General features: G+C 39.4%; 1 protein-coding gene across 1 annotated transcript in view; it reads left to right on the top strand.

Annotated features, from left to right (window-relative positions):
• LOC126469923 (protein furry) overlaps nucleotides 1-25,696 on the top strand; it is a 1,144,124-nt gene that overhangs the window by 27,386 nt on the left and 1,091,042 nt on the right. The window contains exons 6-7 of the mRNA XM_050097322.1: nucleotides 12,400-12,587; nucleotides 16,329-16,511. Of these exons, the coding sequence (XP_049953279.1) occupies nucleotides 12,400-12,587; nucleotides 16,329-16,511 (371 nt within the window). The remainder of the gene's footprint in view (nucleotides 1-12,399; nucleotides 12,588-16,328; nucleotides 16,512-25,696) is intronic.

A 25,696-nucleotide genomic window follows, 5' to 3' on the forward strand; every position in this document is an offset into this window, starting at 1 on the left:
TTGACAGTTGCTGGTACAAAGTATTAGACAGTTATTGGTTCCTGATCTTGCACATGTTTCACTCACACAGTGAACGTAAACATCTCCATTAGCAACCACATGTCACAGTGAAAACATCTCAAAGTGAACCAGGCCCAATTTCCCTTGATGTGGTACCAAAACCTACCAGGAACACAAACATTCACTGGTGCAAAACAGTCTGACAGCTACTAGTAACTAATCCTTGACATCGTTTGCCTACGAAAACAAATGTAAGTGTCTGTAATCATCAGCCTCGTGTCATTGCAGAAACACTCATAAATGAGCCAAAACCATTTCCTGAATATGCAATACCAAAAACACATGCACACTAAACCCACTGCGAAACCATGCAGACATTGACTTGCCAGATCACAACATGAAATTCTAACTACTGCTGAAGGGAGCTAACAACTCTAGCTGAAGCTCTCTTTCCATTTGCAAAGGACTAACCACTCTATCAGACAAATGAGCAAAATAGTCTAAGCATTTTCACTTCTTAGGAGAACTGAGTAATATGTAACTCGACTCTGCTGCACATGATGGTGCGATGGGAACCTGTCACTACATCTACGTATGTGACTTCAAGCCTCAGCGATTCGAGGAGGAAAACTTATCACTATAATCACTAGAGAAGGCCCATACTGCTGCCTTCTTCCACTGTACTTCACAAGAGGGAAGACCCGTCTCTGGCTGCTGCAAGCCTCAGATCATGAAAACAACCTCCTGAGAGTGTCACTTTAATGGAGAATGCTGCGCACAGTAGGTGGCAGATTTTTAAAATCCTCCGAGAGCAGGACACTTAGTATAACATAGAACTTTACATAGTGCATAGTAACCATGGGTGGCTTTTAACACTCTTAGCGCCAAGCCCGTAGGTTCAAAGGGCCAACGTATTTTGTTGATTAGAAAGCACTGTGTGGTGTTTGTGCACCTCTGACTATTGATTACAACGTTTATACTATCTGTTATTAGTTTCATAGATAAATGGTGTAAATGTGCGTCTTGTTTACAAAGTATGTCATTCCTTATGGGTCGTTGTTTTCACCTGTGGAAAGAGCACATTATTAGTATTCTGTGTAAGAGAAATGGCACGCAATGGTATATCCAATGAAGGAACTACTGATTTGCTGTATTTTGGAGACATTCACGATACTCTAGACAGTGAATAAGATGATTTGGGTGACATAGGTGTCTTTGAAGGGGACTACAGTAAAATCTGTTTAGGCATAGAGCTGTCAAAATGACAGAAGCTGGTTATTCGTTTGCTCCCACTGGGAGTATCGAGGGCATTTTTGATCACACAGTTAACTTCAGACCAAGAAAATGACAACAGCTGATTTCATTATGAATCTTGCTATGCTGGTGGCTCAAGATCATATACCAACAGCTCCAAATAACCAGAATGGACCTGTAGGCAGATTAACACAGAGACATTATCTGCAACATTTACCACCTGTAAGCAAAAAATATGCCTCTCGTGTACATTACGTTTGTTCCTCAAACTCAAAGAAAGAAAGCGGGAAAGCATCTCTCAAGGAGACACGTTATCAGTGTGAACATTTTTGTGTGGCATTGTGTATGGAACCCTGTTTTAAAATATTCCATACGAAAAAGCAATATGAATCCATGCAGAAAGTGCTACTGTAATACAATACCCAGCACTGGTTATTAGGTATTTATGAACTCATTTACTCATATGAATATACATATGACTTTTTACGAAAACAATGTCATGTGTAATATGTAATAACATAATTTACCCTCATTATACCACACAGGATTTTGTTGGTAGTTGCATATTAAAAAAGACAAAATGGGCTCGAAATAGTGTTAATTTCATACTTAAATGTTCAGAATTCTCCAAGATAAAAATTTTCAAACGTAGCTAAAATTGCCTCAATCTGCAGATGTAGACAAGTATTGGGCTGGTACTGAGAGTGTTAAACAGTGGATTATGCCTAATACTGACTATTATAAAAACATGATGATTACTGGGTGAATGCTAATCACCAACTGATGCATAGTAAGTGTATTCTTCAGATGCTCACCATCTACTTGCTGAGGTGGAACTTTATGTGAATGACTTGATAATACTGACACAGAATGTTACATGTTGACTTCTGGGCAGTCTGACTTTAAACAATAATTAGTAGTTTTCATAATGATTGAATGCTCAGCACCATCTGACTAAACAAAGAAACTGATGATCAAGTAACATTGTAATTATGTTGTTTTAATGATAGCTGCTGACTGACATGAAAATAATATTGACCGACATGGAACATTACATAGTGTTTGTACTCATTTATTGCTGGCTATGGACTGACTGTGGCATTGTACAAGACGCCGATTTAAAGATGTGTGTAGGACAGATATTACAATATATTATTTACAATTCAGTTATTAACATAAAGGTAGTAAGAGTATAGAATATGTAAACTCATTAGGCATAGAAATTACTTTGATTAACAATTAGCTCAATATCCGTAAAGGGGTGCAAATGATGGTTTTATTTTATGGGGCAGGAGTTTCAGGATGTGTTGGATTTTATGAAGTTCAACAAGATTTTCTAGAAGCTGAAAGTAACTAATTGAAATATTTTGTAAGCTAACATGTTGTTCTAGGAAAATTATACATTTTTGGGAAAAAAATTAAGGCTATAAGATTATGACACTGGATTTTTGAAAGGATTAAATATTAAGAGCAAAAAGTTCTAGTAACTGATAATTGTGAATAAAGGTAACTTTTGAAGTAGGCCTACATAGATTCTGAAGAGATAAGATGCTTGTTTAATAAATGAGAAAAAGGGGTTTCAACTAAAGTGTGTCAATCGTAAAATAATTATTAGTGCTGTCAAATTTTGAAGTGCACTTGGTGTTAGAGAATTGTGAAGTTTGGAATATTTTCCAAGGTAAAATATTTTTCCATGAATTATGTACACTATTGTTATCAGCAGACTGTGATTTATATACTGAAAATAAAGTTTTAGAAAATACAGGATGGATAAGAATTTGGAGTTTTCATATATTCACAGTACATGGGTTATGTATGGAATAGAGAACAGAAAAAAAATTAAGGTCTGGAAGTATAGCAAGAGAAGCTTCATTTGACAGTGTTGTCACCTCACTTCTTTTACTGGAATATGTTAGTGTGATATGCATATAGCCAAAGATGGTAGAAAATTTTAGTTTCAGAACCATAGGTTTCTTCATGTAACATGAGAAAAGAGGGCTAGAGGAAGAGGACAAGTGCTAAAGAGAAAGAAAATGATTTTTTGCAAGCTGTTCACCAATAAAGGCTGTGCTTAACTTACTGTATTACCGAGCGAGATGGCACAGTGGTTAGCACACTGGACTCGCATTCAGGAGAATGACGTTTGAGGTCCTCATCCGGCCATCCTGATTTAAGTTTTCCATGATTTCTCTAAATGGCTTCAGGTAAATGCTGGGATAGTTCTTTTGAAAGGACGTGGCCAACTTCCTTCCCCATCCTTCCCTTATCCGATGGGACCAATGATCTGGTTGTTTGGTCCACTCTCCCAAATCAACCAACCAACCAACTTATTATATTTGGTCATCAAATGGATTCAAAAATGCATCCCAGGAGATGGTTGTGCAAAGTCCAGTATGTTTCTATACCCAAGAAATTTGTTATGATGGTACTAATGTGGATGCTATTTTTCTTGACTATCTTAATGCTGTTGTACATTTTTTATTGTGCCTTAACATCAGGGTATATGCATGTGGTATATGTTATAAAGTTTATAACTGGTTTATGGGTTCCTCATTGGCACAGTTGTTTTTGATCATTAACCAGTGCAGAGAAACCTAACATAAGAATCCAGAATGAGATTTTCACTCTGCAGCGGAGTGTGCGCTGATATGAAACTTCCTGGCAGATTAAAACTGTGTGCCCGACCGAGACTTGAACTCGGGACCTTTGCCTTTCGTGGGCAAGTGCTCTACCAACTGAGCTACCGAAGCACGACTCACGGCCGTTACCCACAGCTTTACTTCTGCCAGTACCTCGTCTCCTACCTTCCAAACTTTACAGAAGCTCTCCTGCAAACCTTGCAGAACTAGCACTCCTGAAAGAAAGGATATTGCGGAGACATGGCTTAGCCACAGCCTGGGGAATGTTTCCAGAATGAGATTTTCACTCTGCAGCGGAGTGTGCGCTGATATGAAACTTCCTGGCAAATTAAAACTGTGTGCCCGACCGAGACTCGAACTCGGGACCTTTGCCTTTCGCGGGCAAGTGCTCTACCAACTGAGCTACCGAAGCACGACTCACGGCCGGTACTCACAGCTTTACTGTGGCTAAGCCATGTCTCCGCAATATCCTTTCTTTCAGGAGTGCTAGTTTGCAAGGTTCGCAGGAGAGCTTCTGTAAAGTTTGGAAGGTAGGAGACGAGGTACTGGCAGAAGTAAAGCTGTGAGTACCGGCCGTGAGTCGTGCTTCGGTAGCTCAGTTGGTAGAGCACTTGCCCGCGAAAGGCAAAGGTCCCGAGTTCGAGTCTCGGTCGGGCACAGAGTTTTAATCTGCCAGGAAGTTTCCTAACATAAGAATGTTTTGCTTGCGATATTACTTACTGTTAATTTAGTGGCTGCAAACTGTTGAAGAGTAAGAAAGTATTGTTTTGCAATTTGCATGTAGCTCTGTTCAAGCGACTTATTCACAAAGGTCCTGAATAGTACTTGTCAACACATTTACAGTCGTGAGCATCATGGAACTGACAGAGTCAATGATTGAATGTCTCCACCTTAGTCAAACCATAAGAACCCCATTAAAATGACAGTGTGTTCCTACTGATTATAAACTTCACTTTCACACTACAAGCAAAGCAAGCAGTTTCTACCATAACAAGCGCTACTGATAAGAATCAAGGCTAGCCTCAGACCCCCAGTTTATGGCCATCATTGGCAATGCGTGTGCCAAGATTTTCCATAGGAAGCACCATCCCTCCATAGGTTGATTTGATTTGATTTATACAGGGAGAAAAAACATTTATACAACAATGGTCTTAGCACTTTCTTCTTTCCTTTCCCCCACCCAAAGCTGGGTTTATTATATGGTTCCGCTCTGTTTAATTCTAGTAAAGCCATTGGTACCCATAAGGAGGAGGGGTGCTCATAAGTGTGCCTTTTACCTTGGAACGTATATTCTTTATATGAGGGGTCCATGATAGTTTCACTTCCAGCAGGATAATCCAAGCCCCCTCCTCCTACTGGTAGAGTTTCAGCAAAGAGCTTGAGATTCTAGTATGTGTGCTGAATTTGCTTCCTCATAAATGATATTGCAACAGTTTTCTTTGGGACTAATTGTTTGATCCTGTTCCCTGCGCCAGTTTTCCGCAATGTCAGGTGCACATTGTGCCGCTGTTCTAACAGTACTATTTGACAAATATTACCATGACTAAACCATCTGCATATCCTTGGCAAAAGTAGCCTCCGTTACGTAACTCTTCAGTGGGTTCATTCACCACTAGATTTCACAGTTGTGTGGACAAGACCCCTCCTTGTGGAAACCTCCCAGTGGCATTTATCGCCATTTACTTGTTCATCATGTTGGCTTCTACATTTCTTCTATTCAGCATGGCCTTAGTCCACTTGCATATGGAGGTTACAATGCCATGCTGCTCTGCAGCTCTAACAATGGATTTGAAGGTTATATTGCTAAAAGCCCCCCTCAATCTCCAGGAAGGTGCAGAGAGCTATTTCATGAAAATGTTGAGCGTTTTCCACCTTACCAACAGGCTGGTGAAATGCTGTTTGATGTGACTTAACTGGTTGATATGCTTGTTGGTTTATGTGCAGCAGAACCTCATTTAACCTATACTCCTTAACATGCACACTAACCGGTTTTCCTAATGTCTTTAGAAAAAAGGAGGATAGACTAATTGGTCTCTTAACTTTAGCCTTGAATGATCAGTTTTCCCTGGCTTTGGAATGAAAACAACCCTCATTGTCCTCCAAGTATTTGGAATGATTCCTGTTGCTAGCCTGATCCTGAACAGTCTACATAGGAATTAATTAAAACCTGTCCTGCATGTTGTATTACAGCTGGAGAGATACAATCTGGGTCTGGTGACTTTGATGGTGAACGTTCCCACAGCCCACTGGACTTTTTTTAAGTCAGGACATTCTCTTGCAGGCTGCCAGATTTCATTTTCATTACTTATGAACCAATCTCTCTGAGAGACTGACTCCTGGTCTGTGTGAGGGAGTGAGTCTTGAGGAGCACATCTATCATTGCAATTGGTATCCTTGTATGCCCACCACCCTCCTGGACCAATTGGTATTTTATTGAGAACTTTATGAAGTATAGCACAAGTAGCTGTACCTTCCACTTCCTCACAGGATACCTTACAAGCAGAAAGCTTCACTTGCTTGATCACAAGATTTTATTTACAAGGGTTTCTTGATACTTGCCCATTGTCATTTCTTCCTTGCGAGGTTGAACAGTCTTCTTACCTTTTTCCTATGCACTTCCAGACTGTTGTTCCACCAAGATACATTCCTATTTGTGCACTTCTTGTTGAGTGGGCAGTTTCGTAAGTATGAGGTTGTAATGGGAGACTCGCTGCATCTTCCATTTCCTCAAAATCTATTGGGTGCCTTATCAAAGTTCCGATTTCAGGTAAGTGCAAGTTTAGATCTTTCTGTATGAGTCCCAGTCTGTTCTACTAGGATCCCTACAGGTCATTTCAACCTCAAACTTTATATGTGAGGGAAGATCAGAAAGTAATGCACAATAATTGTGTTACCAATAAGTTTAACAGGTGATAAAACCAAATAATCACAACTGAACTTGCATCTTTTATCTAGTTTTCTACATATTCACCAACATTCTCAACACATTTGTCCCATTGTCGTACCAATTTTGATATACCCTCTTCACAGAAGCCCGTTTGATTGGAGTGTGGTTTACGGCGGACTGCTGATATCACTTCCACATCTGTTACAAGGTGTTGACCAGCCAGGAATTTGTTCACGGGACCAAACAGATGAAAGTCGAACTACGCAAGGTCCACACTGTGTGGTGGATACTGGAGCACCTCCCACCCAAATTTGGCAGTTTCCTCATGAACAGGTGCAGCAATGTGGGGGCAAGCATTGTCATGAAGAAGTTTGACACTGTCAGCATTAATGTTGTGCCGCTTGTTATGAAGGGCATGACAAAACTTAACCAAAGCTTTAATGTAGGCTGCAGCATTCACAGTCATCCTGTGCTCAGTGAAGTCCACCAGTAGTACACCACAGATAATCCTGGAGCTCTGACACAAGCACTTCCATAGCAGATTTTTTAAAAAAAAATTTCTAGAGACCTGCTTGATTTTTGGGCATGTAGTGGTACATCCACAACTCATCACCACTGATGATTTCTTTCAGAAAATTGTGCTCTTCTGCAACATAATACATTAAGTGATCAAAGCTTCTCATCATTCACTGGCCCTTGTGATTGTGTGTCAGTTTCTTAGATATGTCATGAGCAGTATTGTACAGTGCACCATAGGAAATGTTGAACTGCTTTGATAAGGTTCGCAGATGCTCAGGCTGATCGTTCAAAATAGCAGCCTCAATGGCTCCAACATTCTTTAGGGTTGCAGCTGTTAGTGGCTGCCCAGAGCGTGGTAAATCACTAAGGTTCACACAGCCCTCTTGGAAGGATGCACACCACCTGGAGAGATTGCTGTGGTCCATACAATCGTCCCTATATATGTCATGTATGTCCCTGTAAATTTCACTAATTGATGCCTTTTGGACCACAAATATTGAACTACACTTCCCTGCTTTTCGCAAGTTAATGACACTAACATGTGCACCAAGTTTGTTTTGTGGTTCAGACATCTCTTGTTAGAGCTGTATGACAAAATACCATCCTTAGCGCAAACTTCAAACTGTATTGTCATGAAATTTCAACATTCCAGCTGCAATACTAGGTGAGACAAAAATTACTGTGTGTTACTTCCTGATCCTCCGCTGTATATGACGTCAGCTAAGGATGGCTCCATCAGCATATGTCATTGTTTGACATAACTACCCACTAGAGTGGACCAAAAAGTTATGTAAATTACTTCTTTGGTTAATCACCCTCCAATCCTTTGTGAAGACCTTCTGGTTCTACCCCCTTATTTTCTCGAACAGAGTCTTTGGAGGAGTATCTTAAGAAGTTTTGGCAGCCAAATTGTCTACCTTTTTAGTCTTGAAGAACTCAGCCACTCCCTTGACCTGCAGCTTTGCCTTTCCACAGAGATATATATCTGGTTAAGTTGCTCCACCATTCCCATACTCCCACAGACAAAGATAAGAGCACTTTGTCCAGAGAGACATACCCTCTCCCATCCCCAGCCTTGTTGAAGAGAGGCATCTGAACAAGCTCCATCTATTGCAGGGTGACGTTTGTCGGTAGATGTCCTTGTTGGATAACTGCTATCCTGAAAACTGAGACTGCTGTACTATAGGTATGTTTCCCTATTTCCTGCCTCAGCTTTCTTTGAATCCATTTATTGTGAGATGTGCAGTATTAGACGAGACTGTCTCCTTTTCTTTGTGGTCTTAGGTTAAGACTTTTAGTTCCAGCCATTTATGTTTAAAACAATTATTTACCTTCCTTTTGTTTTTGTTCTTTGAGGAGTTTCCTCATCTGACCACCAGACAAGAATTTGAACTTTACGTGGTCCAGCGTACAGTAGTAATTTTCACTTCTCGGTCTGGCCTATCACCCAGTCCAGTTGTGGAAAGAGCTTCTATCATTTCCAGTCCTAATGCTTGGATATTTGAGATCCCATCAAGTCCCTCAGTTTTATTTTCACCTCCAGCAGAGCCCTCAGCTTTTTGTGAACATGTATGCCTCTCTGCCTAAAGAGGCTGTGTTTCTACAAGGTGATGTACCCCCGGAGAGGCCCTCCATTGATACTAGCAGATCATCCTCCACTTTATTCTTGGCATATCTGCTGAAAGTTAACATTGGTATTCTTCCTGTTCCTGGTTGCTATCTTCCATTATTCACCTAACAGGAGCCTTTCCTCTAGTGCCTACCCATCGTATTTAGGGTCTGCTAAAGACATTGCTTCAGTTCCTAGAAATGGCAATTTGTGGTGGCTCAGTAGTTGCATCACATGGTTACTTTCCCTATCATTTGTTAAAATGTTATCAGATCTATTCATATGAATACTATGGCTGAGTTAATTAAGCGGTACTACTCTTAGCATCATCAACACACAATAATTGAAAGACATCTCAGTATTTGAACTTGTTTCATAAGCCTCTGTCAGTGAGATGGTGCATTGCATGCCAAAGCAGTTGCCTGATGCTGGTAACTGAAAGATACGAAGTTTCACATCACATTCTGGAAAAAAAAACCACACACACACACACACACACACACACAGACACAGACACAGACACACACTCACTCACTCACTCACTCACTCATGCACACATGCAGAGAGAGAGAGAGAGAGATAGATAGATAGATAGATAGATAGATAGAGAGAGAGAGAGAGAGAGAGAGAGGGAGGGAGGATGAGGAGCAGGAGGAGGAGGAGAAAATGTGTCTTATGAACATGCATTGGGACACACTTCATTTCCATTTTACAACTCATTTTCTTCTACTCTTTATAGCACATTAATCATAGCAATACACAGGAACAGAATGTACCAGCATACCACTGGATACTTTTCTTACATGAAGTGTCCAAGGAGCCCTCTTGTTTATGCTTCATTGATGTCATTGCCAGTGTTGTGTGTTCCATTTCACAGGAGGTAAATTTGACATGTGACTTGCATCACCACTTGTGTTGGAATGTGGCTCTCTCCATTGTCTCACTTAAATATACCATCAGCTATTTAAGTTATCATTATGGACTTAGCAAATACATATATGTTTCTAATACTCATTACAGATGTGATTTCTGGTATAGTTTAATGGAAGTGTTCACAAATGTGATGTTGGCAGATGCATATTTGACATACAAATTAGCATATAGCTGTGGCTTCACTACTATATTTGTATCAGGAGATATCCCAAGATGAGGATGTTTGAAGCAGATTCAATGCAATGGGACACAAAATACCACTTACAGACATAAGAATTACAACTTAACCAGATTTAACCCAAGATGACATTCTGAAACTTTCATCTACCAAAGTATTCTGTCTAGTATGCTGATGTGTTCAGTTCCATATTTCTTCAATGGGCAAATGTGCTATGAAAATATGTAGCAAATGAGTTCTTATGTGAAAATCCTGTGTTTCCAGACTCAAGTCCATTTGACATCCCTTCTTCTACATGAGAGGATAGTTTCCTGAAAGTTTGGCCATACATTTTTGTTATGCTCTCTGTAAATGCCTTTGTGTTTGCAGACAGTGGCCACATCTCCTCCATATCAATACTACTTGGATAGTCCATTTTGAAACTGCTGTAATCAAGTTAGCTGAGAATCTAACAACAGTAGTGCACAAATAAATACTGACTCAATTTTTAGCCGAAGCTAGTGTTCCTTGTTTCTGGTTGAGTGTTGTACGTAGCCCGTATTCATACTTTTCATCATTGTCTGTCTTCTGTCTGTGCCTGTAACCTGCATATGAACGTTTTTGGTGTGACATATGATTGACTCTTGAATTGTGCCCTTTAATACAATGCCATTTTTAATTTGCAGAGAACACAGTTATCTCTGTTAGATCATAATGAGTAACAATAATGGAAATTTGTGGATGGAACAATACATAAAATAAGTGGAAGGCAGCCACTGACATACAGCAGACAGATGTGTTGCATATACGCACATAACAGAACATAGCACTCACTAGCTCTTGAGGACATTAATGCACATACCACACAGACACCCAAGCACATACTACCCCAGTCGCAAAAATACTGTCACCAGAACTATCACGCCTGTTTGTTCAGGACACTACTGAAATTTGAAAGATAACATCAGTTTTAACTAGAAAGAAGAAAGCATCAAGGTAAACAGATCCTGGATTCCTGCTTACAGCAAACAATCATTGCAGGTAGCAAGGGGAGAACCTCAGTGATAATGACCAGGGGAAAGCCATTAGACATTGGCACGCAACAGGTACATGTAATCTCCAGCAGTGGGCTCATATCCACTCTGATACCAGCGATGGAGGATTAAGTCGTGATGATGCCAGCCACTTGTGCTGGTGAAATGTCAGAAAAATCATTAAACAATTACTGTGTAATGGTTTACTGCTTATTCTGTGTTAGAAAGTGCACCATGCCGAGGGGTATATAGTTCAAAAGGATTTCCATGTCACTGTGTGTAATCACATGTGAGTAATATTAATCTTCTGTCATACTGTGTGGATGATATTTTCCCAAAACCGGTTGTGATAATAAAGAAAAATTAATATAGCTTTGTGTCATGCATTTTCTCAAATTTTAAAGAAATGTCAGCCGAAGATAATGAGACAGAACCCATCGGAGAATACATCAACAAGTGATCACAAGAGCCTCGACAACTTTTTTTCAAGATCTCTCTCTCTCTCTCTCTCTCTCTCTCTCTCTCTCTTTCTCTCTGTGTGTGTGTGTGTGTGGGGGGGGGGGGGGGGTGTTCTTTCCCTACAAGTTAAAACTGTTAGTCAAACTGAGACATGATTCCAGAGTCATCCATGCCTTTTGCAGGCAACACTCTTACCCACTGAGTTACATGGGCATGAGTAATGGGTCACCTCACCTCATACTCTCAATCTGCCAGTGCCCCTATCTTAATGACTGACTTTTTGTTAACATATCTGGGGTAACTTGACAGATTAACTTTCATGGGAGGAATGCTTTTATGGGAGAAATGCCTTAGTTACAGCTTAGGTTTTGTTTCCACTGCACACTAATCATCAGATTAATTGTGGCTTTCTTCCTTTTGTGTATGTGACTTAAAACAAACAGTGGGCTGCTGTATTTGTTGTTCATTGTAGGGGAATCAGTATTATGGATTGTGTGAAATACAAACTTGCAAACTGCTCTCTGCATAAAGCATCCATTTGAGATAATTAAGCATTGTGCTTGATGATTGGATGAGCAAGCTGTAAAGACTGTTTGCTTGAGACTGTAGAAGTCCATTCACTTTAATACAAGTAAAACTAATTTACTTAAGTATGAAAATACTAATTTACTAAAGCATGAAAATATTGGTATTGATCATTTGAGTAAGTCTATCAGTAATTATTTTGCAACTGTTGCAGTTACATCTCTCACCACATAAACACACAATGCGTCATGATATCAGGAGTTTTTGCCTTTTTATTCTATTTCATTTTTACACTGGCGTTTATCAGATAGCTAAGTGTTGTCACTTCTTCTGGTCTTTTTAGATTACTTCCTACAGTGTTTTCCATTTCTGCTATTCCACAGGAGCGCCCACTGTCAAAAGTTCTACAGAGAGGTGAAGATGCACAGTTTGATCAACTTTTAACTGCTTTTGGATCTGTTGCTGAGCATTGCTTACCATCTATTTTGAGAGCACTTTTTGCTTGGTATGAAAGACAGGTTATCGATGCTGGAGGAACAGAACAGAGGAAGACAGATTTAAAAGGAAAAAGGTAAATTCTCCAAATGTAGCTCATATTGCCCTTTTTTCACCTTGGGAACAATATTGATGCCTGACTCAATATTATACTGGATAAAATAAATTATGTGTGACAATTGTGACTACATCAACAAAAATCTTATTTCCTTCTCCCAGTAAGAACTATTTTTTTTGAAAACAAAACTAAACTCACAGTGTCTAACATATTGATCTTCCAAGTACTACTTCAGTTTGCAATTAGTTGGTTTGTTAGATGTAGGGCAACCAAGATTGAGTTAATTAATGCTCATTGGTGATCAATATGTGCTAGTACAACATCACACCTGATGCATGTTTCTACTTCTCTAGAAGCAATTAAAAATTATATGTAAATGTTATATCTGGTAAGAAATTTACTGGCTTCAGATGTATCTTACAATCATTGCTTTAAGTGGAATCTATTTATGTTTTCCTACTTGCAACATACATGTAGACAATATGTGGTGGCACACTGATTTCTGTTCTTGAACAATTATATGAGGCAAGACAACAATGGGCAGTAGTTAGGCCAGTATGCAAGCTGTTAAAAACTACAACACACCTTTTGAACTCTATCTGGTTAGTAAGTTATAAATATTTCCTGTACATTATGCAATACTTAGCACTTGTGTATCTGTATTATTTTTCAGTGTACTCAGACAGAAAAAGAGGCAATTTTTTAAATTAGTTTCCAAGTTATTTATACATACTCAGTCAGAATGCATGTGCATTCTGCAGCTTGGGAAAAGATTTAAATATCCTTTAGTGCTTTGCAGAAGTTTCATGGTATTTGTATTTCTGAGTAGTAAATTCTTAAATTTTTGTATTTGACCTGTACTGTTCTCCCTCAAATACCCTGTGGAATTGAGGCCAGGCTGTTGTTATTTTTTTTAAGCTTTCACTGAACATTTGAATTAACAACGTCTGGTATGGAATTACAGTGGTACAACATGCAGTAACTTGAGACACTTCTTGAAATATATGTTACAGCATGAAAAACTGTCCTTCACATTAGCAGTCCTGGAGTCTCAGTTATGGTATTAGGACTTGCAATTTATAACATATTTGAGAGTACTGGAAGTTTGATAATGAGTGCTAGTTACATAAGAATTTAGGCTACTTGATCAGATTAATATGTGAGATCTATCACTTGCTCTGTCCATGTACTAACTAATCAGAATACTCCATAACAATTGACGAAATGTAACACAGCCTTACTTTTTCAGTTCATGGAGAATGAGAGAGAATTTTTTTTTTAATTGTCAATGTTGGCTTTGTATTACAGTTAATTTTTGTCATCACTTTCTGAAGAGAGACAATAATTAGTTCCAGAGTCTATGCACATACATGAGCATGGAGAGGAAATGTGGCTCAAGTTTAAAAGAACACTTGACGACATGCTGGATAGATATGTGCGCAGTAGAATAGCTAATAATGGGAGGAACCCTGTATTGTAAAAAAACTTCTAGAGAAACAGATTACTGCAAATAGGTGTAAAACATAGTGTAGGGTTATAGATAGAGGGATGCTGAGTGAAATGCATTCGCTGTCAAGAGACCAATGCATGATGCCTTCCATGACTACCACAGCAGAATACGGTTAAAGGACATTTCACAAAATCCTGAGAAATTTTGGTCATATGTAAAGGCCGTTAGTGGCACCAAAGTTAGTGTCCAGTCCCTAATAAATGAGACAGGAACTGAAAATGAGGGTAGCAAAGCAAAATGCTTAATTCCATTTTCAAATGTTCCTTTGCAAAGGAAAATCCAGGAGAACTGCTCCAATTTAATCCTTATACCACTGAAAATATGGTTGAAATAAATATTAGTGTCAGTGGTGTTGAGATACAGCTGAAATCATTAAAATTGAACCGAGCTTCAGGCCCTGATGGAATCCCTGTCATATTCTGTACTGAATTTGTGGCTGAGTTAGCCCCTCTACTAACTATAATCTATTATAGATCCCTTGAACAAAAAACTGTGCCCAGTTCTTGGAAAAAGGCACAGGTCACACCCAGCTATAAGAAGGGTAGTAGAAGTTATCTACAAAACTACTGTCCAATATCCCTGACATCAATTTGCTATAGAATCTTAGAACATATTCTGAGCTCAAACATAGTGAGGTATCTTGAACAGAATGACATCTTCGATGCCAACCAGCTTGGATTTCGAAAACATTGATCATGCGAAACCCAACTCCCACTTTTCTCACGTGACATACTTGGGATCAAGGCAACCATATAGATGCAGTGTTTCTTGATTTCTGAAAAGCATTTGACTCATTACTGCACCTATGCTTACTGTCAAAAGTATGATCATATAGGGTATCAAGTCAAATTTGTGACTGGACTGAGAACTTTTTGGATGGGAAGAAACAGCATGTTACCTTGGATGGAGAGTCATTGTCAAATGTAGAAGTAATTTCAGGTGTGCCCCAGGCAAGTGTGATGAGACCCTTGCTGTTCGTGTTTATATTAATGACCTTGCAGGCAATATCAACAGTAAAATCAGGCATTTTGTACCTGAGAAAAGCTGCATAAATATTCAGTGACAACTTGATAAGATTTCAATGTGATGCAGAGATTGGCAACTCACTCTGAATGTTCAGAAATGTAAAATTTTGGACCTCACAAAAAAAAAAAAAAAAAAAAAAAAAAAAAAAAAAAAAAAAAAAAGGTAGTATCCTGTGACTGCAATATCACTGAATCACTGTTCGAATAGGCCAACTCATACAAATACCAGGGTGGAACACTTTGTTGGGATATGAAATGGAATGATCACATAGATTCAGTTGTGGGTAAAGCAGGTAGTAGACTTTGGTTTACTAATAGAGTACTGAAGAAGTGCCGTCACTCTGCAAAAGGGATTGCTTACTAATCACTTGTATGACCGGTTCTAAAGTATTGCATTTCAGAAATCAAGAAACACTGCATCTATATGGTTGCCTTGATCCAAAGTATGTCATGTGAGAAAAGTTGGAGTTGGGTTTCACATGATCAATGTTTTCGAAATCCAGACTGGTTTGCATCGAAGAGGTCATTCTGTTCTAGATACCTCACTATGTTTGAGCTTGGAATGTGTTCTAAGATTCTACAACTAACTGATGTCAACGATATTGGACAGTAGTTTTGTAGACAACTTCTACTATCCTTCTTATAGGTAGATGTGACCTGTGCCTTTTTACAAGAAGTGTATGCTACTTGTACCAGATAGAACCAACAGGTGATACTGAATGAAGGGCAGCACAAATGGTCACAGATTTGTTTAATCCATGGGAGTGTGTCACAGAGATACTGAAGGAGCTGAACTGGCAGATTCGTGAGTACAGACATATGCTACCCTGAGAAAGTCTATTAACAAAGTTTCAAGAACCAGCTTTAAATATGTACTCGATGAATATACTACAACCCCTTATGTAACACTCACATAGGGATCATGAGGATAAGATTAGAGTAACTTATGCACGCACTGAGGCATTCAGTCAGTAATTCTTCCCACACTCCTTATGTGAATGGAACAGGAAGAAACCCTAATAACGGGTACAATGGGACGTACTCCCTACCGTGCACCTCTCGGTGGTTTGCAGAGTGTAGATGTAGATGGCCAGTTTTATCTGTTCATCAAGTGCAGTTTCATTTCTCATGAAAACTTATTTATTTTTCCTCAAAAAATAATGTATTCGTCATAATTTGTAAATTTATGTGGAAAACATTAAATGACTAGATTTCAATTTGCAGCACTGAAACTACAGAACGAAGTGAAGCTGACATACTACAGGAGCGTCGAGATTTGGCAGTAGAGTTCATATTCTGTTTGGTGTTGATAGAAGTATTGAAACAGTTGCCATTTCATCCAGGTCAAGATGATCTTGTGGGTTACATTGAAAATCTTGCTTTCAAACACTTCAAGTACAGAGAAGGGTAAGTAAATTCACTAAAGTTTAATTTTATAGCAATAAAAGAAATGCCTTTATCTCCTCCCCCCCCCCCCCCTCCCCAATATCTCTTATAAGCTCAACCCCATTCCCCTCCTGCCTTCTTTTGTATTTTTTGTAGCTGCTGAGACATCTGTCTTTCCCACTCCTAACTTGCAGTACCACGCTATCCCTTCCTTGTCTGGTGCATCCTACCCTATCCCCTCCCCACATCCATCAGCCTAAGCGACTGATCTCTAATAATCAATGTCACAACAGCTACAGTGTGTGTGTGTGTGTGTGTGTGTGTGTGTGTGTGTGTGTGTGTGTGTGTGTGTACTTTCTGTAAAAAAGAGAGCCTAGGCTCAAAAACTAATTAATCCTTAACTACACTCTGTATTTAGACTGATGTTATTAACTTTGTGAGATAGATTTCAACCCCAAAACAAAAATTGTCTTGAACTTATTTACTTCCATGCTTCTATAATTTATTGTTAAAGAATCAGTGAAAGAAAGACTACCATGTATCATAAATCAATCTATTAAAAAACAAAACATGATCTTACCAATAATTAAGGCTCTTCCATTAACATTAACCTCGTAAACAGAGTTAAAAAACAAAGAAAATCTACTTCAACAACATTCAGAAACATGTTTTGAGATCAGATAAAGATCAGTTAAGTAAACTATAAAGAGAAAACAATGACTTTCAATTAAAAAAGTGGCTGTGGGTACATGAATGAATTGTCTAAGCATCTGTATTTGTTCATCAGGGTCAAGATATACCTTTTTGTCAGTGGAATGCATTTTGCACATATATTTTTGACAATTAGAACTTTTGTGGTGTTTGTGTCTATTATGTTTGGACATACATGGCATCATGACATCTTCGTCTGTTTTGACCGACTTGGGCCTGCTTTGGACTTGTGCAGCAGATTTGTTGACCCTGCTATCATTTTGAAAGTTTGTGCAATGAACTTTGTTCATAGCAGTCTGCAAGTCTCTAAAAAATTTTCCGGGATTCAATTTTTTCTCTTTCATATGTGCTTTGGTCAATATCATATTAAGTTGTTTTATAAACTATCAATGCACCATCTTTCTGTCTTTATTTACAGTTTTTCCATAAAAAATAGCCAGATTGTCTTGCTATTTCTTGGCTTCCTTGTGAACATTCTGTTCTTCTACATCTTCATCATCCTCTGTTCCACTGTCAGTTTCATGATCAGATATTTCTGTTTCACAGTCACTAAACTCAGCTGCATCTTAAAAAGAATCTGGTGTATTCAATGAGTGAGCAGTCTTCACTAACAAACAATAACTCCAAAATTTGATCATCATTTAATGTTGCCCCATCAATTTGATCATCATTTAATGTTGCCCCATCCTGTCTAAAGCAATTAAAAACAATTTCTGAAGACAAATAAGGAAAGTAATGTTTATAGTTTTGTGGAGTAGATGTTGACCCCAACTGGTACAAACGTATGGAATTAATGGCTGCTGGTTAGCGAGCACCTGCACAGTGGAAAAGAATCTGGTACTAAGATTACACAGAAGCCAAGTGGCAATGCTGCATTAGGAATGCAGCTGTAAACAAAAGAGTGACATGTGATGTAGTAAATTACCACACAAATGTAGTTAAGGTTTAATACTGTGTTCTGTTACGTGTGTGTGCGTGCCACACATCAGTCTGCTAAATCTGAGTGGTAACTTTTAATTTTCAATTTTGAGCCAGGAAATGTTCGTACACATGTATAACAAATATTGTTGATGCAGAACGTAGATAATTATAGAATATTTGCAGTTTTTTCACATTTTAGTATATTATGTTATTCTGCACTTAGAATTAAAATACTGAGCGTTACTTGTTACTAACTATAAGGAAAAAATGTGTTAGAAATTACCATGGTAACTATTCATTGATGCCAGGCAGACACTAAAATATTTAGAAATATATCAATGTATCTTCCCAATGAAAACAATCAATTATTGATGGAATTATTTAATTGGATAGATAAAAGAAAATCTACTCACCAAGAGGTGGCATAAAACACTGTTGTGATTGGCAAGCTTTTGGAGCCAGTGGCTCCTTCTTCAGGCAGAAGGGTTGAGGGGAGACTTACTGTATGGGATGAGAAGGAAAGACTGATTGTTGGGGACTGCATTGGACTAGATTTGAAAACGTGAGAGCTTAAAGGTGGAAGACAGGGTAATATGTAAGACAGAGATTACTACTAAAACATTGTGCACAAGTTAATAAGAGTGAATAAGCTAAGTGCACTGTATGAAACGGAAGTGAGAGGAGATGGTGAAAAATAGCTGGGAAAGACAATGAAAGATGTTGAAAACTAAAATGGAGTGAAGCAAAGGGTAGTTACAGTGAAGGAAAGCTGAGATGTAATAAAGTAACGTAAATTAATGACAGGTGGTTGGCAAGAACAGAGGATGTGTTGTAGTGGTAGTTCCCACTTGCAGAGTTCTGAGAAACTGGTGTCTGGCGGAAGAATCCAGATGGTGCACAAATGTCATGTTGTAGAGCATGTTGTCGTCTGTCTTGTTCAAACTGTTGTCTGTTTTTTATCTTATGTGCTAATCCATTCGTTTATTTATCTGTGTTACCAAGATTAACCAGCACTTTGCCCCTACATCTTTTCTAATTCTGATTGCTGTGCGTATAGATGGGTCCATTTTCATTTTTATTTTTATATAACAATTTCATTGTTATTTACAAATTTGCTCACAACAATTTGTGGCTCATTACATTGTATGGCCTTCTCCCGATTGTCTTTCACCGATTTATTCACAGATTTTGCAGCTATGTTTTTTTTCCACCGTCCAGTTATCTTGTTTATATGTATTTCTTTCCCATTTTTGTGTGTTTGTTTTTCGGCAAATCGCTCTGATCAACTTTTAATGCCATCTCTTACATTACTTTGATTGCCAAGCTAAGGAGTTTACATTTTCTTCTATGACCTTCGCTTTCTGTTTACCCAGTTTCTAAAATTTTGTCTGTTTCCATGACTTTCCCAATCAATGTTTCCTTTTTTGCCATTTTTCGTATCAATATAGATCGCCCACTCATTATCTCTTATTAATGATTTCTGTATGAGTATTTCTAATTTTTCAACTTTTTCATTGCTTTTCTTCCATTTTTCTGTCTTTTCCTTCCTCTGCTTATTTTTTTGTGCCACTCACAATTTTTAACTCTCCAAACTGTCATCTCTTGCCATGATGAATCCCATCTCATATTACATCCTTTCCTTTTGAAAACATGCCTATGCACTATCAAAACTAAGGTTCCACATTCTGTTTCTTGACATCTTCTTGTCCCTTGAAGTTACTCCAAAAAGCCTAACATTGAAAGTCCCCATTTCTGAATGCGATCCAACCCTACACCAGGCTCTTCAACAATTTAAAATACAGCAATATCTTGCTCTTACCTGCTTAATTTACCTGAACACTGGTATTTCCCTTTGTGTCCCTCTGCTGCTCCCTAAACAGCTACACCATCAATCACCACTCCTCTCCTACAAACTGAACTTGGCCAACCTCCTTAACATCCCGCAGCGTTCACCAGTGTTCACCACTGTGTCCGAGACCAAGTATGACCCATAATCCCAAGAACCAGTCACAGCAGTAGTGTCCTTAACCTCTCATCTAAAGCACTCTCCCCTCCTGAAATAGTTGTATTATCTAAGGGTCTGCATTTAATCATGCTGCTTTGGTGGAGGACCTCCTTTCCTTCACACATAATATCCATTGGAAATACCACTTTCCAACAGCAAACCTGACATTGAACCCTGCCTTGAACAGTTCAGACCACGATCCTAACTTGATCCACCACTACTACCTCAAAATCATTCCTTATGAGCCTTCCAAGAATTCCTCACATCCAGCATTGCCTTGCAACCCTCCCCCAGGTCCCTACAACGTGACCTAACCAATCCACTGCAGAACTCTAGGCTCTATGTTCCCTAAAAGCTGATGACTCATCATTATCCTCCCAGCAGACAAAAGATCTACCACTGTTGTACTTGACTGAAAGGAATATGTTAGTGAAGGTCTACACCAGCTGCCTGACAACTCTACATATGGCATCTGCCATCAGTCCCTGAGATTCAAACCGACCTGCAGTCCCTCTTAACCTCGGCCCCTCACAAGGACTAACACCTCAGTCTGTAGAACTTCTCATCCCACCCGTACCACGCACTCCCCCCCACCCCACCCCACCTTTTACCTTCTTCTTAGATCCAAAAACCCAATCCTCCTGGCTGTCCTATAGTTGCTGGCTTCAAAGCACCCACTGAATGTATATCTGCCTTGGTTGATCATTGCCTGCAACCCATAGTACAAAAACTCCTCTCCAACATCAAAGATACCAACCGTTTTCTAGATCGTCTATAATTCATGGTCGTCCCACTCTCACTACACACCTTGCCTGTCACCATTGATACCAGCTCCCTCTATACCAACATCCCCCATTACATGGTCTGTCTGCTGCTGAACATTTCCTCAGTCAGTGCCTACCTGATTCCAAACCTATGACATCCTTCCTTCTCACCATAATTAACTTTATACTTACCAACAACTACTTCACCTTTGAGGAGCAGACATACAAACAGATCAGGGGTCTGGCCACGGGAATCAGAATGGCTCCTTCCTATGCCAACCTTTGCATGGGTCACTTGGAAGGGGCTTCCTTGGGCTGCAAAAGTCTTCAGCCCTTGGTTTGGTTTAGATAAAGATATATTGATAACAGCTTTACCATATGGACTCATGGTGAGGCTGACCTGCTAAAATTCCTGGAATCTCTGAATACCTTCTCCCATATAAATTTCACATGGTCCTATTCTGAATCCCATGCCACTTTCCTTGATGTTGATCTCATCCTCACCCAAGGCGAGCTGCACATTTGCATCCACATTAAGCCTACCAGCAAACAACAGTACTTACATTTTTGACAATTGCCATCCTTTCCATGTCAAACGTTCCCTCCCATACAGCCTTGTCTTCCGAGGCTAATGTATTTGTTTGGTTGCAGACTCTATACAGCAGTATACCACCATTCTCACCTCATCCTTCACTGCATGTAATTACCCCACCAGCCTAGTTAAAAAGCAGATTTCCCGGGCCATCACATCCAATTCTGGTACTGCTGATCCTTCCACAAAACAGCTTCGGAGCATACCATTGATGACTCATTATTATCCCGGTCTGGAATGTGTTAATCATCTTCTTCAACAGGGCCATGACTTCCTAAAATCGTGCCCAATACGAGATCCATTCTATCTGAAATTTTGCCCACCGCATGTAGAATTGCTTTCCATCACCCTCCCAATCTTTGCAATACTCTTGTCAGACCCTATTTTCCTTCTGCACTCATCTCCCTACCCTATAGCTCCTACCACTGTGCCTGTCCCTGCTGCAGGACTTGCCTTTTGCACCCTTCTATCACCACCTATAATAGCCACGTAACTGGTAAAACATATACTATCAAAGGGAGAGCCACGTACGAACCGACACATGTCATGTACCAGCTATTATGTAAACACTGTCAGCCTTCTACATTGGCATGACTACCACCAAATTATCAATTAGGATGAATGGGCATAGGAGAGGGTATGTACTGGCAACTTGCAATATCCTGTTGCAGAGCATGCTCTAAAACATGACATTCGTGACCTTGGTGCCTGTTTCACCACATGCACCATCTGGATTCTTCCCCTAGACACCAGTTTCTCAGAACTCTGCAAGTGGGAACTACCACTACAACATATCCTTGGTTATTGACAACCACCTGTCCTTAATTTACATTACTTTCTTCCGTCTCAGCTTTCCTTCACTGTAACTACCCTTTGCTTCACTCCATTGTAGTTTTCCACATCTTTCATTGTCTTTCTCATCTATTTTTCACTGCCTCCTCTCACATCCGTTATGTACAGTGCACTTAGCTTACTCACTCTTATTAACTCGTGCACAATGTTTTAGTGGTAATCTCTGTCTTGCATATTACCCTGTCTTCCACCTTTAAGCTCTCATGTTTTCAAATGTAGTCCGATGCAGTTCCCAACAATCAGTCTTTCCTTCTCATCCCATACAGTAAGTCTCCCCTGACCTGTGGTTCTGGGTGACTTTCCCAAAATATATCCCTTTTCCTAGATCTCTGCAGACCTTTTCCTTCACCCTTCTTCCTTCCCCTTCAACCCCCCTGCCTGAAGGAGGAGCCACTGGCTCCAAAAGCTTACCAATCACAACAGTTTTTTATGTGTGTGTACTGCGACTGCTTGGTGAGTAGATTTTTTTATCTATCCAATTAAATAATGTATCTTCCTTGTTGTTTTTCTTGTTGATTGTTAATAATATTGCTGGAAATGACCTTAACATCTATAGACTTCCCTTCAACACACAAAAATTTGTATCCTACCTCTTATATGCTATGAAAATTTCTGCTTATTCCTTTGTGGCTGCATTTTGATACTTGCAAACTCACACATTAAAACATACGGCGTACTTCCTGTTGACCTAGAATCATTAACAAAAGTTATTCCAAATCTGTTTTGTAGCAGGTGAGCTCCTGTGCATGTGACCAGCTGTTCACTATGATATAACTTCTTGATCAATGTTGAAGTGCTTACCTCCAAGGTGATCTTTGAGTTGGGGGAACATGTGAAAATCAGTTAGGGTAAGACCTGGTGAATATGGAGGATGAGGGACCACTTCCCATATAAATCTTCCAAGCTCTGCCTGGGTCATTCAAGCTGTATGAGGTAGATCATTGTCATGAAGGAAGAGAACTTTGTGAGACAAAAGTTCAGAACATTTTCTTTTGATTACAGCTCACAGATTCCTCAAGTCATTAGAGTACCTCTCTGCATTCATTGTGGTGTTGCGAGGCAAATAGTGAATGGACAAAACCCCCTGACTGTCTCAATATGATTGACATACCTTTCCCTGCCAAATGTGTGACCTTAGCTTTTTTCGGGGCACATTCACCAGGTTTCTTCCACGCCATGGCCTGACATTTTGCTGAGGAGTGAAGTGATAAACACGGGTCTCATGCCCAGTGACAAGCCATTTCAAGAGTAGATCTCCCTCTCACTGATGTATTTCTAGAAACATTCTGGCCAAGTCCATCTATTGCTGCTTGTGGATGTCATTCAGCAAATGTGTCACCCATCTTCCACAAACTTTGCAGTAATTAAGATGGTCTATGAGAATCTTTGCAATGTCCGAGCATCCAATTGCAGCCCCAGGAGGTATCCGAATTAGGATGTTGTCAATACTAACATTACGATCTTCCTCCAAAATACTGCAAGTTGCAATAATGGATCATCATATGTTTCTGTAGTAGGCATTCCTGTGTGCTGGCCATCATTTACATCATCATGCCCTTCCATAAATTGTACACATCGGATAGAGGTTAACTCTCAATGGATACCAACAGTGGGTACTCATTTTGCTGCAAAAAATTGAATGACAGAGTTCTGCTCACAAGCACACGCATTTTGTAGTGGTAACTCCATGCTAAAGTATGCACTGTAAGTTGGTGTGAGCATTGTCAGCACATACTAATCAGTCTTGCCAGTACTCAAATATCAAGGGCAAAGTTCTTTTTGCAAAGAAATTAAACTGGGGAATTTAATTACTGGACGAACCTCGTAGAAAATTACCCCCTCCCATTTTTTCACATGCTTTCCCCGCTACTGATCTTGACCTACATCTCAGTCATCACAAGTTGGAAGCCTTAGGACTGCATGTATTCGGCTGAACCAGACAAACTATTATGATAGCATGCTGATAGTATCAAGAATTAAGGGCAATGTTGCCATATAAACACTGTTGACGACAGGTATTTGGTAATCATTGCTTCTTACAATGCTGTGTGGACAGCATCTATGGCTATTAGCATGCTATTGTGGTAACAGTGTAGACTTTCTCACTGACGAAGGCTTCTCATTTACATACACTAGGGAGCAATGAAAGTGGTGACAGAGGGGTAGGTCAGTTCTCTCATCCCTCATCTTCCATAGTGAAGGGAAGAAAGGGAAGATGAGGGATGAGAGAATATATGTAAACTGCTTGTCCACTAACAATGAGTTGATTGATTTTGATGAAACTTACCAAAATGTTAGATGCAGTCCAAAGTGGAAAAGCAGATACTTACTAATATGCCTCAACACACATTTCTTTAGTAATGTTAACAGTCTCATTTCTTTTACATTGAGATTGTGCTGTTTTGCTGCAACACTCATTCTCCGCTTCAGTTGCGTTAATAATAGAAAAACCTGGGGAAAAAATCATTTTTGGGGAAAAGATGATGAAGTTAAAACTTAACAAAGTTCACTTCCTGAAATGAAAACCTGTTGCAGCTTTTATTTTGAAACACAGACACAAAAGAATGGATACCTAGCATATACACTTTGACATTTGACGGTTAAAGTAAGGAAGCTCTTTTATACAGCACTATTAAATTACCAACAATGCCAAACCATATCACCACATGTAGTAATGAGCAGTAGCTCTCTGACGCCCAATCCACTCTTACAAAGAAACATTGCTGCAACCTACATAGATGACCACAAGCAATTTTCACACTAAGGTGTATTTAATTTCTGAGATGTACACGATATAGCAACAGCTAGGATGGTTTGCGATGGATTGCTACCTGCAAACCAAGTTTAGTAATGTTTTTTCTTCTTTCTCTCATTTGACACTTTTATATGCAGTTAAATCACTAACAATGGCCAGAGTTCATGTAAGTCTGTAGGATTTCATGACCATTGTCATTGAAAGTAAAATCATACAGGACGTTAGGCCACATAATATTCTTTTTCAGTTTCTTCTACAAAATCTACTGATTATGATTTATCTGCTAACATTATGGTAAGTTAAAAATATGTATACACTAGTGTAATAGCCTCATTATCTATCTACACTGAGGTGACAAAAGTTGTGGTATACCTCCTAATATCCTTTTGGACCACGTATTGCCCAGCGTAGTGCAGAAACTCGACTTGGCATGGAGTCACCAAGTCATTGGAAGTTCCATGCAGAAATATTGAGCTGTGCTTCCCCTACAGCTGTCCATAATTGCAGAAGTATTGCCAGTGCAGGATTTTATGCATGGACTGACCTCTTGATTAAGTCCCATAAATGTTTGAGTGGTGGCCAAACTATTCTCTCGAATTGTCCAGA

This window comes from Schistocerca serialis, chromosome 1 (genome assembly GCF_023864345.2).
Source record: "Schistocerca serialis cubense isolate TAMUIC-IGC-003099 chromosome 1, iqSchSeri2.2, whole genome shotgun sequence".
In the NCBI taxonomy this organism is placed as follows: domain Eukaryota; kingdom Metazoa; phylum Arthropoda; class Insecta; order Orthoptera; family Acrididae; genus Schistocerca; species Schistocerca serialis.